General features: G+C 50.7%; 2 protein-coding genes across 2 annotated transcripts; one reads left to right on the forward strand and one right to left on the reverse strand.

The window, feature by feature from the left end:
- Positions 1-579: 579 nt before the first annotated feature.
- On the forward strand, positions 580-3,039 carry NCLIV_047810 (hypothetical protein; the record flags this gene model as incomplete). The annotated part of the gene is made up of 4 exons (XM_003884332.1): positions 580-831; positions 1,497-1,637; positions 2,165-2,332; positions 2,827-3,039. The coding sequence occupies 4 exons, from the start codon at positions 580-582 to the stop codon at positions 3,037-3,039; spliced, it is 774 nt and encodes a 257-aa protein (XP_003884381.1).
- A 4,832-nt stretch (positions 3,040-7,871) lies between these two features.
- NCLIV_047820 (conserved hypothetical protein) lies at positions 7,872-11,903 on the reverse strand (the record flags this gene model as incomplete). The annotated part of the gene is made up of 2 exons (XM_003884333.1): positions 7,872-8,383; positions 8,906-11,903. The coding sequence occupies 2 exons, from the start codon at positions 11,901-11,903 to the stop codon at positions 7,872-7,874; spliced, it is 3,510 nt and encodes a 1,169-aa protein (XP_003884382.1).
- Between the last annotated feature and the right edge of the window lie 992 nt (positions 11,904-12,895).

A 12,895-nucleotide genomic window follows, 5' to 3' on the forward strand; every position in this document is an offset into this window, starting at 1 on the left:
ACAACAGTTTGAACGTGGTTCGAGGCGGCAAACTATTGCCACTCTAGGTGACTGTCGCCAAGTGACACGGGGCAGCTACTGCCACGTCTCGACGTCCTCGTCGTGTCTCTCTCGTCACTAACAGTGGAACACAGGACACATCTCCAGGCTTGTGTGTCGCAGCTTTTTTGCTTCAGAAATTTCAGTGTCGAAAGGAAACAAAGCCGGGTTTTACTCAAACGCTTCCAAGGCTTGTTGCCTCGAGAGCCTCCACCAGGGATCCTCCGGTCCGCAGTGCAGAAGTGTCATGTGGGGATTCGTGCGCACACCTCTCTCTGCATGCGGCCGGTTTTCTTTCTCGGAATCCAGCCTCGTGTCTCTCGTTTTTTTTTGCGGTCGCCTTTGTTCGCCATCTTGTAGGCAACGCACAACCGAATCTCTCACCGCGAGCGTCTTGAGCTAGACAGTCGAAAGCGCTTCTTTACGTACCGACACACGAGTGCGTTTGGCCTCCGGGTGCTTCGTGCTTGCTGGGGGCTTTATCTCTGTCCCCGTTTTTTTTCTCCATTTCGGCCTGCGTCCAGTATTACCACAGTCACCATGGCTGCTCCGTCAGGCAAACGCGAGGGCGTCGACCTCGAGAATGTGGCGACCGTCGAGCTTCTCGAAGAACTGAAGAGACGCTATGCATGCTTGGCGAAGCCCGAAGGCCGCTACATCTTCATTGGGGCTCCTGGGTCTGGGAAGGGCACACAGAGCATGAAACTGAAAAAGAGTCATTGCCTATGCCACCTCAGCACCGGCGATATGCTTCGTCACGCTGTCGCCACAGGAACCGAATATGGCAAGCAGGTAGGAAGGGAAGACTGGTCCAGGCGCCAAGTGCAGAGCGAGAGAGAAAAAACGCAAGTTCCTGTGTGTGGAAGAATCGACATATTCAACAAAAAAAAGCCGGCATCAACCAGAAACAGTCGATTCTCACATTCTAACCACTTTCACAGATTAATGTGTATAGAGATAAGAAAAAAAAGGGGCTATTCACACACACACACCGTGCCCGTAGGAAATTATGTATGTATGTATGTATGTATGTATGTATGCATGTATGTATGTATATATCTATATATACATATGTACACATATTTGTATATGGGCTCATGCAAGTGACTCTACCGTTGTAAAACCGGAGTTCTGATAAGCACTGGGGAAGGAGGCAGATCGCGGTGTTCTGTTCGCTTCACGTCTAACGTCACGGCGTTAGGTTCCCTGTTAAGTTGGAAATTGTGTCGCTGGCCGTTACGTACCCTTGTTTGTTTGCACGGAAATGCGCTTGCGAGGTGTAGCATGCACATTGCAAACGCGGTGAAGAAAAGCGTAATAAATAGCTTCTGTTGCTGAAAGGTGTGCTGCCCATGTTCGGCTCCCCGAAAGTGCCAGTCAGTTCAGCTTATGGGCGAGAACTGCGCGAGAGGCAGGTCTAAATCCTGTGTATTGTCCTTCTCGTCGTTGCTTTGTAGGCAAAGGCAAAATTGGACGCTGGTGAGCTCGTCAGTGACGATATAGTTCTTGGTTTGATCGACGAGAAGCTGAAGACGCCTGAGTGTCGCCGAGGGTTCATTCTCGATGGCTTCCCCCGGAATACCTCCCAAGCCACAGGAGTAAGGGAACGCTTGCGCTTCCGTAGATTTCTACCTTCGTGTGGATTTCAAAACAAAAGTGCTGTCTTGCTTGGAATCTCATCACATGGAGACACCTGTGGCTACCTCTCGTTTCTTTTATTTATATGTGAGAGGAACAGCGCTTCCCACGCTTGTTTTCCTCACCAGACTCCAGCCTAGCTTCCCTCTCCGGGGGCCCTCGTGGTGGGCATCAAGTATTTATCAGTGGGGTCAGGAGGCGTCGGTGTAGCTGTTGCCGTAGATTCCGTTCGAGTCGATGTAGGAATCGCCTCATCTCTGCAGAGTGATTACTCTTTACCCAAGAGTTAATGTCTAGAGGGAATTCTGGAAAAACAAGTTGGTTTTCTCTCGTGTTTCGATTCTCCCTGTCGGCCCCTGTCTCTGTTTCTATCTGTTTCTCCTCCCGCGCTTGCTCGGTCGGTGGTGTCGCGTCTGGCAAACAGGTTTCCTTGTGTCCCTATCATCAGACTCTCCCTGCATTTCGTCCGTGTGCACCTGTCCTTCAGCTGGACAATCTGCTGAAGCAGAAAAACCAGAAGCTGGATGGCGTCCTCTATTTCGACGTGCCCGACAATGTCCTCGTCGAGCGCGTCTCAGGCCGGCGAATCCACTTGCCCTCGGGGCGCGTCTACCACGTCAGCTACCATCCCCCCAAGGTTGCTGGCCTTGACGACGTAAGCGAAATCTTTTTCTGCGTTGAGGAATTGTAGAAACTGTCACGGAAAAGCGGAGGGGCTTCCAGTACGTGATCGTAGAGACGATCAACGCGTATCTGAATCTGCAGAGACGGACCCCGGCCCGTGGGAGGCACGTGTGCCACTTGCCGACAGCGAAAGATGAGCGGCCCACGACACCGCATAATGAATGTTTTTCTCGGATCCGATGAGTTTTGTCGGTCCACTGGCAAAGGTTTCAACTGTCTTCCGTGGCAGAACGCTCGTTGCGGGTTCCAAACGGGGCACTGCGGTGGAGAGGAGCCTGGAATCCGTGCTCTCGTGTAATTATGCGCAGCATTCACTGTTGAAATGGCGAAAGACTGAAGTCTCCAGCAGGAATACCACTATAGCTCTCTCCGTGTTCTATGCGCGGACTCGGCACTGTTTCTCGTGTCTAAATTGAACGCATTTAGGACGTTCTCGGGTCCGTACCCTTTCTCTCTATGTCGCAGGTTACTGGAGAGCCTCTTCACCACCGGAAAGACGACAATGAGGTAACTCTGAAGAAGCGTCTGGATGTATTCCACAAGGAGACGGTTCCCGTGATCGAGCACTACGCGAAGATGGGTCTGTTGTACAAGATGGACGCCGCTAAGGACTCGACTGCAGTCACCAAGGAAATGTACGACTTTGTTAGCAAGCACCATAAATCGTTTTTCGGCTAACCCGTCCCGATGCTGTTCTGCTGTCACAAACAGGGCGAGGGCGTGAGGGACGCGAAAGGAACGGCAGGAAACTTTGTAACAAGAAATATGTGTCAAGCGAATGGGAGACGCGACGTATTGTTGCCGGGCAGATATGTGTCTTCGCCAACACTCGAACGTAGCACCTTCGTGGAAAGGTTCCGCTGGACAGAGTGAGATAAAGGGGAGAAACTGCAATTTGTGGAGGTTTCAGGCAGGCTCGGACTGGCCAGGCTAGTGATTGTGATCGTCCGCGTCAGGAAGGCTGGTTTTTCAGATTTGGCTGCAACATTTTCTGAGAGGAAAGACGCAAAAGCGGCCGGTTCTGAGCACGACTGGGAAGAACCAACCCGGCGAGAGCGAGATTACCGCAAAACACAAAGGGAACGGTCCCACAGAGGAATTCGTATGATATCCTCCCGGGAGGAAAGACTAAAGACGAAACTGTATGTAACGAAAACGGTACGGCTTTTATGCAGCAAAGCTTGTCTGCGAGGACTCCGCAGAGCAGAAGCAGGTGTGTTTCCACCCCTCACAGAGGCGTAGTCCAGAGTCCGAAGAAGTGCCCTAGCAGCAGAGTAGCGGACCTTTGTGGCTCCTCGCGCCAGACGAAAGCTCGTTTTGCTCTCTTGTATTGACTTCTGGGGTGAGAAAATCTTGAGTATTCTCTTGGGAGACGCCGCCATGGCCCGCTCTTCGTGAGGTCCGGGACACCGGAGAAGTCTTTGAGGGCCTTGCAAGCTTGTTTTTCCAGTTGGTATTCATGAGTCGAGGAAGCAGGAAATACGTCTGTGCTTACTTCCGCTTGTGCAATAGACTGCGAAATCCCGCCTTAGGTTGAGAACAACCCTGGGTGTACATCGTCGCGAGAAGCAAAACGTTTCCGGCTGCAGAGAGAACGAACAAAAGAGCGTTTGTTCCCTTTAGAGCAAGCGTCCTTTTGTGAATCAAGAACCTCTAGAAATCGTGTGGACGTGGAGGTTGGCACTTTCCGTACGCAAGCATCGCGCCAATAGATTCGAAAGAAGACAGGGGCTGGAGTGGTTTATAGCTGTGACGGAGCTGCCTTCCATAGTTTCTGCACATGCTTATGCCCTTCCTGCTGTTGGCAGCCATATCAGAAGAATCTCGCAATTAAACGTCTGCTTCGCCTGTTTCGAAAGAAGGCGAGCAGACCAAAGCGTCCTTGAACGGGCAATCATCGCCACAAGCGGTTCTTGGTGGTTGTGTGTAGGGCCTGCGAACGCAAAATGAGAGTGGAGAGGTGTCTATAACTGCGCATAATACTCGACGTGACGGACAGGGAAATCTTTTTTACACCGTATTAAGGAAGAACCCACCATCCGGTTACTTCAGTAACACGGTCACCGACGCTGCTTGGAATTTCTATCTCTACGCCAAACGTAATGGCCCCGTTAAGAGGCAGCTGCCCCCTTCCATGCCAGCAAAGATGCATTGTATATATCCAGTGCTGGTCATCCCTTCCTTGATGGTCACGAGCGTGACAAGGCGTCATGTGCTGTTTTTTCCATCCGTTTGCAATCACTGGCTTTGCAAATGAACTTATTTGAGCCTTTTATCTGTCATGGAGAACCAAGGTAGTGCCCGCCAGTCTCACCCTCCGCATCGTCACATGCGCAAGCGACGTGACAAGTCCTTCAGCTGTTACTGCCAACAGATGGCACAAAAATATAAAAATGTCGTTCTGATGGTTCTGCCAGAAGTGCGATTGCTATCATCAGATAGGCCGCTGGAACACCAAAGCGGTACCATTGAGGGCGCCGTACCAAGTCTGCGCTTCGTGTCCTCGTGTCGACTCCAGTCTCGCTTGAGACGTCTGTTTTTTATCTGTGAACAGCCCAGAAGGCGAGTTCAATTGCTTGGTCCAGTCTGGAAAACGAAGCTATGTGAAACGCGTTTTCCGTGGTTTCAGCTGCTCACTGGTATCTCGCATCGAAATCGATCACCCAAACTGGTCCAAAATCTTCCCACTTTCAAGCCTGGTCGGATAGCTGAGAAAGTCCACGGCACAGAGCACGGAATCCAAAGAAATTTGCGAGAATTGAGTAAAGCCTTACGCGCCCCTTCTGAAATTGTTCGAAGGCTTTTGCTGTTCCGTCGCTTCTAGTGAAAAGCAGACTTTAGGATTCTGCACTAACGGCCAGGATGCCTTGTGCGGGTGTCCCATGGACTATTCAATATGTGACCACTTGTCTGGAAGGGAAACTTCGCTCTTGGACTCTCCACTTTTCGCCCCTGGATTGATAGGACGCTGAGAGGGCAAAAGTCCACAACGCTGACTAGTTTCTTTCTCCGGAGTGTTGTATCGTTTAGCGACTTTCTCGCATATTTACCAGCCCGCCAAACTGGAACAGCGTGCAATGCAGCAGACAACCGCTATATGGCACATGCAGAGAGTCCTTCCGACGTAAATTTTCGCATACCCGGTAGATAGATATAAATGTGTTTACACCTACTAGCCCCGGCTGAATGACGCACGCGATAGTGGGATTCGTTTCGACTGATGTGGTGGAAGCGTCGCCACCTCTCTCTCTCTATCAGACATACTCTTCACCGGAGTTCAGGACGAGCGACACACACATATCACGCAGTATCACGGAACTTCTTGACATACAGCGAGTTCTTTTTTAACTCAAGCTGTAATCAAAAAGAAGCTGCCCTCCATTTGCCGGTTCTGGATACCACCACAATGTAGAACGACAACCAGCTAACCAGGGATAACACACACGCCACTGAAGAGCTCCGAACCTGCTCTCGAGGAACTGATATACATTCGTACCATGAGAAATGGTATATACATAATGGGTTCGCTCACTTCATAAACATGGGACGCAGCGGCTTGTCTCCACAGCATCCCGCGAGCTGGATGCCTATCTCATTTTTCTGTCGAGAGGAAATGGCAATCACTGAGGCACATCTGTTGTGTGATCACATCAGCCAGAACTGCGTACCGAATCGCATAACGCATACATGTATATATATATATATATATACATATATATATCCGAATGGAACTCGTTTTTGCTCTCGCCAGCGCGCCAACACAACGACACAGGCAGGACCAATATGCTTAGCAGCATGGGCGAGTGTAATTGCATAGCCAATGCTGATCCACATATTAAAGAAAATGGAAAAGGGGCGCAAACAAGTGGACGATTCCAACCGTTTCTCTCCTTGTTCGTTGAGTGCGAACCGGAACAAAAAGCCCGCGTATTGTTTCTCACAGACCAGATCCAGCAACACCGTTCAGCCAAGAAAACAGAAGGGTGCTTTTGACAGTAACCTCTATAGATATATGGGGTTACGTATTAACTCGACACGATTTGAAATTCGCGACAAACCACGTCGCGAGTCAAAATACGTAACGTTCTAGGACAGATCTGCGTGCATACACATGTGAATATACACACAGCAGCCCGGCGAATGTTGAAGACGGTCCAGCCACGAAAGAAAATTCATGGACATGGACTGAGTGTTTCATAGTCCTTCGTTCCTTTATGTGGCAGCCGCGATACATGGATACTGAGAATCCTGTGCACATATAGTGTGATGAAGACTCATCACTACTGCATACGACGCATGAAATTTTTCGAATCTGTTGCGCTCTGAAACGCGTCAGCTAAACCTGGTGAGTATCCGTACACGGTAACGATACACTGTGGGCAATCCCCTCACCTTGTTTGCAGGGTAGAAGAAATACAGCATTACGGAAAGGCACAATATGCTGATAAATGAGAACGACACCACTTGCAGGCAACAGGTCTATCCACGGATCACGGCCTCCTTTTTTCCCCTTGCTTGCCTATTGTAATCTTCACCTCTTCTTTCCCCTTCTTTCCACTGGGTATCACATCTTCTGACTCAACGGAATATTCGAACCAGTCAGCAGTCACGAACTGGCTCGGGACCGCTATCTCGTGAACGCGCAAATGTGATGGCGGGAGCACAATGAATGCCCGTCCGCTCCAAAACCACTCGCCTCTACATCGTAGCACGTCGGTACAGACGAAACAACGCAAACCTATAAACTAGTTAAGAGAGAATTCCGGCGCTGCGAACTCGGAAAAAGCCTGACAACGAAGCCATACACAAATGACGCGAGGACGTCTGGTCCGTTGAAGAAGCTGGGTTCGGATGGCATCCTTAAAAAATTATTCAGTATGTACCTCCTTCACACAGCTAATCTTCCTTGCAGTTTCTTTGTTTCCGTTTTCTTCAGGGTCTCCTGAACTGTGTAATTTTCGCATCTAAATTGCTTTTACTTTTTCTGCCTCCGTGGGGGCTTCCCTCTGCAGTCCCAGATAAGGTAGTCGGGCACGTCGTGTCACCAATGATTCCGAGAGCGAAGAAAAGAAGGAAAAGACGGCGCTGAGAGGAAACAGAGGACAAATCTCCCCGACTGCGGAAATATGTACCCGCTTATCCTCGTTTATATGCCGTGCGCTGCTTTCTCCTTGTCTGTCAATGTGCCTGCGAGCATGCATATAGCACCACATATTTCCTTCAGTATGGCGTGCCCTGGCAGGTGCATAGCGAACGCATAAAGTTCCATCGGAGATTTACACATACCTGAGCCTACACCTGTACCGGTACGGCAGTCACAATACGGCTTTTGTAAGTACTGATAAAAATTGAATACGGTCAATATATAGCGGGAGGCAGATCCACGCAGAAGCTACAACGTGTGCATTGCTTGCCTACTTTCGCGATATACACGGATCTATCTATCCCTATACATGTATATGGATGCAACAATATATATGCACACATTCCCTGTTAGTCAGTTAGGCCGCCTACATACATTTGAATGGTATGCGTGCGTCGGTATGAATATAAGCGTCACTGCTGTTCTCTGTACTTACTAAACGCATACACGAGTTCCACATCCATACGAGCATAGGCGGACCTGTTATGGTAGTGGGGCCCTCAAGGCAGATATTCACACACCTACACGTAGAGACGCAAATACTGCGAAGGCTTGCGCCGTCGCACGCCCGCGCCATCTCCACTGCTTTTTGCAATCCCGTGGAGGGTGAATTACGATATGCAACCCCCCACGCCCATAATCCCAAGCAGTCACATTCCCACTGACACCAAGAACACTTTCCTTTCCTTCGAACTGCCGACTCACCAGTGCGTCCAAGAAAGTAGAAGAAACCCAGACGGTCGACGCTCATGAGATCCCCCGACCGGCACCACGCATCGTTGTGGCGGAAAGCATTTCTGTACACCATCGCACGAGTGACGTCATCGTTGACGAACCCTAACCAATCTTGTCGGTCTGCGAGGTTCACAATCGCTTCGCCTACACACGACGAAAGAAAGCAAGCCCAATAGCAAAAGAACCATAGAGGGAAAAATATACAGATGACGACTCACATGCACAGGAGACAACGAAAATGTCAGAACAGGAAAAGAAAGAGGCCGTAAGATGGAGAGGAAAATTTGGGCTGTCAAACTCTTAGGCGCCTAGTAGCCTCACGGGGAAACCTCCTTCGACCCTCAAAAATCGCATCTAAACAAACTACCGCAGATCAAAAACTACTCAAGAAAAATTGACTCGGTGTAAAACAAATATCTGCTTATTTCTTCTTCAGAAACTTTTCGATCACCAACGCGTCACTAGTAAGCCGACACTGGGTCCAAACAACACCACACCACAAAATATGAATTTTCCAGTGCACAGCTTTCACCACACATCGAGCAACGCGCCACAGCCTCACGGCAATCATGCTTCGTATGTGTTGTGTACTGCTTTTGAAGACAAGAGAGACAAGACCAGAGCAACCCACTGGAAGCAGCTTCTGTTCTTCCATATGTCTCGTACCGCGCCGCTGATCAAGACTGCTCCGCAATTCAGCATCAAGGCACAAGCCTGTGTGAGGACCCCGGACGATTTCTTGTTTCACTTCGTCGAATCGAGCAAGCCTAGCTGTTCCTCGTTCTCCTTGGACAGTGTTGGGAATGAACCCACAGGGGCCCATTTTCCCGAGAGAGTTGATAAGGGGAGAGGAAATAGGCCAGTGAGGTCGGTAATAATGCTCCACACAAGTCTTCAAATTCTTGCCGGCTTCCTTTGTCAGACGTGACCAGATGTAACTTGTCATACCATATCCTACACACCCTCGGAGGCGGCGGTTCGGAGGAATGGTGGGCGCATTTCGACATTCCGACGCCAAACGCTTCTCTACAGAGCTGTCCCCGTTTTTTTCTCTCAATGCGGGTAAGCCGCCAAAGAGATTCGTCAACATTCTCGGACAGTATCCGGTGTAGGTACACTGGAAAGTGTCGATGTCCTGCCAGAAAGCGGGGACGGAAGGAGAGCACTGACGAGGAAGGACGATGCTCGCGCGGGCCTGTACAACGGCTGCGAAAATTGCTAGACCTCCGCTTTCTTCTTGAATACCAAGAGGGCAATATACTCTATCTTTATCCGTCAGGTCCATATGTCTGGCCCACGTGACACCAAAACTCATAACCGTTTTATCGCTCAGTTTAACAGGTACCAGTCGTCGCTCCTCTTCTCGTCCAGGATTATGTTCACCCTTTTCACCGCCCTGATTCGCTTCCCCCTTCTGCCTTTCTCTGTCCTTGTCGCTCTTCCTGTTTTGCGGAAGGGGAACAGTGACATAGACGTAAAGTGCAGGGCGAAGGTGGCGGTTAGTTGCTTGCCCAGGGTGCCCACAAACGGCACAGGCAGAGGGCCGCGTGGGTCCATTTCCATCTACAACGGATGATTCTTGCTGTTTCTTCTGCCTTTCTGAGGCAAGCAAAGTGCCAATTGCGTCTTCGTGCCGAGTGGACGTACAGTCGCCCGACTCGAGACACGCCCAACAAAGGGGAGACGATGAGCACGTTCGGCGGGGGAGATTAAAGACGACGCCCAGAGAGGGAGAACAAGGAGGAAGAAGAAGTTCTTTCACACGCACGCTCCTTCGTCGGGCTGGAGGCATTTTGCCCTTGGCCGTGCCAAGGGATTGCTCAGATGCAGACGCTTCTGGACGAAGCATCCTTTCGTCTGTCGGAAAATTAGTCTCGAGCTTCCCGGGTTCTGAATCCCAGTTATAGTACCCTACAGAGACACACGCGGCTTCTCGGATTTCTTCGAGAAGGTTCCGCTCCTGCGTATTTGGAGGACAATCGTGTGGCAGAGCTGCATTGCCGTAAACAAACACGGGAAACGCTTGCTCATTGATTTCTCGTTTGCCCGTAGGTCGCTCTACCACTCCTCGTTCCCACCTCGGACCACCCGGCAAAAATGTTTTCTCCCACAGTGATTTGGCCTCCATATCTCCACTTGATTTTCCAGTGCGCCCGTCCTCACGGCTGTTATTCCTGGCACCCACAGTTCCCGAAGTCTCCGCATCATCATGCGTCTTACATTCTCCTTCGTGATCTTTCAGTCCGTATAGCTCTCGCAATGTGGGTAGATTTTCGTCGTCGACAAAAATGCAAGTTGGTTTTGCTGCGGCAAGGGCCCGGAAGAGGGAGTGACCCTTCAGGTGCGGAGGAATGAGCGCGACAACGAGGGAGGCCTTGAGCAAACCCAGCATCATGATAATTGACTCTATACCTCTGGACATAAATAACACAACCACAGCACCTTCTCGGAGTGGCGCCTGTCCACCGTCAGGTGCACACGCAACGCCGTGTCCTGATTGTTCTGCGTCGACCGGCAGACTTCGACCACTATTATCACCGGCGTTTATTGTGGGATCGGGGACCGTCACCCCACTTCCACGCCGTCGGCGGACTTCATCTTCGTCACTTTTCTCTGGATCACACGGGGCTTGGTTTTTAATCTCGGTCTCTTCCTTCTCGGCTATATCGGAGTCTTCGGCGCGCGGCTTTCTACCGGGGACGGTGATAGGTATCTGCATCACTTCGTCATCGGGGATAAGATTCCTGGTACCTTCTCGTAACAGCACCTCTAACGTCCCGGCTCCTCGACGGTCTTTGTGGGCCCAGACCGCAACCGCGTTACTCCGCTCATTTACGTGACGGTATGAGAGAGATATGTTGGTCTCTGCAGAAAACAGAAATGGCTTTTCTCCTGCATCTACTGCCGCATCTTGGATCCAGTCCGCAAGTGTATATACGCCACTTTTGGCTAGCTGCATTATATTTTCTTGGTCTTGGAACAAGCCTTTCCACCATCGCTCTTCTGCTTCTTCCAAAGTCACTCCAGTATCAAGAAGAAGGCGATCGCGATCTGCAGCGGAAATGCTTACCAGTGTGGGCTTGAATCTATCGGCAGAAAGGTCACACTCTCCGAACTCCGCTTTCGTTCTTTCGTCTCGCGTTTTCCTCCCTTTCCCCTGCCTTTCCCCTTCGAGAGGCCACTGGGCCGTACCACGTAGGCCGATCTCAGCAGCGACATCTTGACCGTGCCCCTCGTCGCCTTTTGGATTGTCTCCAGCTTCCCCGAACCTGTCACCTTCAGAGGATCCAAGAAAAGGATCGCAGTCGTCTCCGGAAAAGCGGTTACTTCTGTGTTCTTGAAACCCGTGAGTTGAACAACACGCACCCCCCACACTGCTGTCAACTTCACAGTCACCCCCATCGGTCGCGCACATACTTGCGTCACGAGCAGCCCCTGTAACTGAAGAGGCACACCCTTGTTTGGATCCTGGAATTCCAAGGTAAGGCGGGGATGAGTCCAACGCAGCTGCCGTCAGCCGAACAGGCACCGCACCAGTCGTAAGCGGTGAGTTCATTTGAAACAGTGAGGAGCCCGACTGCATCTCGCGGCGAGGTGAGAGAGACACAGGGGGGGATGTCCCACCTTCGGAACATGGAAGTGGGTCATGTTCTTCGTGATCCATTGCGAAAAGTAGAAGAAGATGAGATTCGGACCAGACAACACAGAGAGCGCTGTGTGACGTAGAGGGGAGAAAGGAAAGACAAGAAAAAATCGGAGGAAACCCCTCCCCGATGTATAAGGGCAAACCTGGGGGCGCTGATGAATTCTTTTGGCAGCGTGATGACACCCGTGCACCGTTTGCGATCGAGAGGAAATGGACACACGGACTGAAGCACAGTGCAGGAAGGACTGACGATCCTGTAAACGATTTTCAGGAACAATACAGCGCCATTTTATAAATGAGCATCACCGGATTACGGCTTGGTGTTCTCGTTGGGTGCCGGCCCGCTTAAATTACGCGGACACACGGGGGAAGACCCTACTCGCTCGGAAACGGTTGAACGACGGAAGTCCCGAGACTTACACGCGGCCGTATTGTGTACCACAGAATTGCACCCGACAACGGAAGGAAAATCCTTCTCGAATCTTGAAGCAGAAAAGGAACACGGCATCAGTAGGGGAGTTTACGAACACAGATAGTAGGAAAACCAAATTAGACACAGTAAACAGGAACAGCAGACGATGTGCTAGTCCACGTGTCTCAAATATGCAGTTTTGTGGAGACCACAACGGCGCAAGCGCGATACCCTAGTCTCGATTTTCCTGCGCTGGAAAAGTGTGTACACGGACATCATTACGTTTTTATTAGTGGCACGTTTGTCATTTCTCTGCTCCTTTCTCGTACCCAACAACTTTGCTACTCTTAGCCAAAAAGAGCTGGACAGTGCGCTACCGCTTGTTGATCTGCATCATTGAGCAGCATTAAAAACGCTCCGCCCCCCCCCCTCGACAGTGGCGCAAGCGATGGCGTTACACTCCCAAACGACATACTCAAGGCAAAAACGGCTGTTGATGCATTTCTGACAACCAAGACTCGCAAGGAAAGGAGAGATGGTACCTTAAAAGTGAGTAGCGATGGCTAAGTAGAGGGGAAGGGATTAAAGCGGGAAACGA

The sequence above is a fragment of the Neospora caninum genome, chromosome X (genome assembly GCF_000208865.1).
Source record: "Neospora caninum Liverpool complete genome, chromosome X".
NCBI lineage: Eukaryota > Apicomplexa > Conoidasida > Eucoccidiorida > Sarcocystidae > Neospora > Neospora caninum.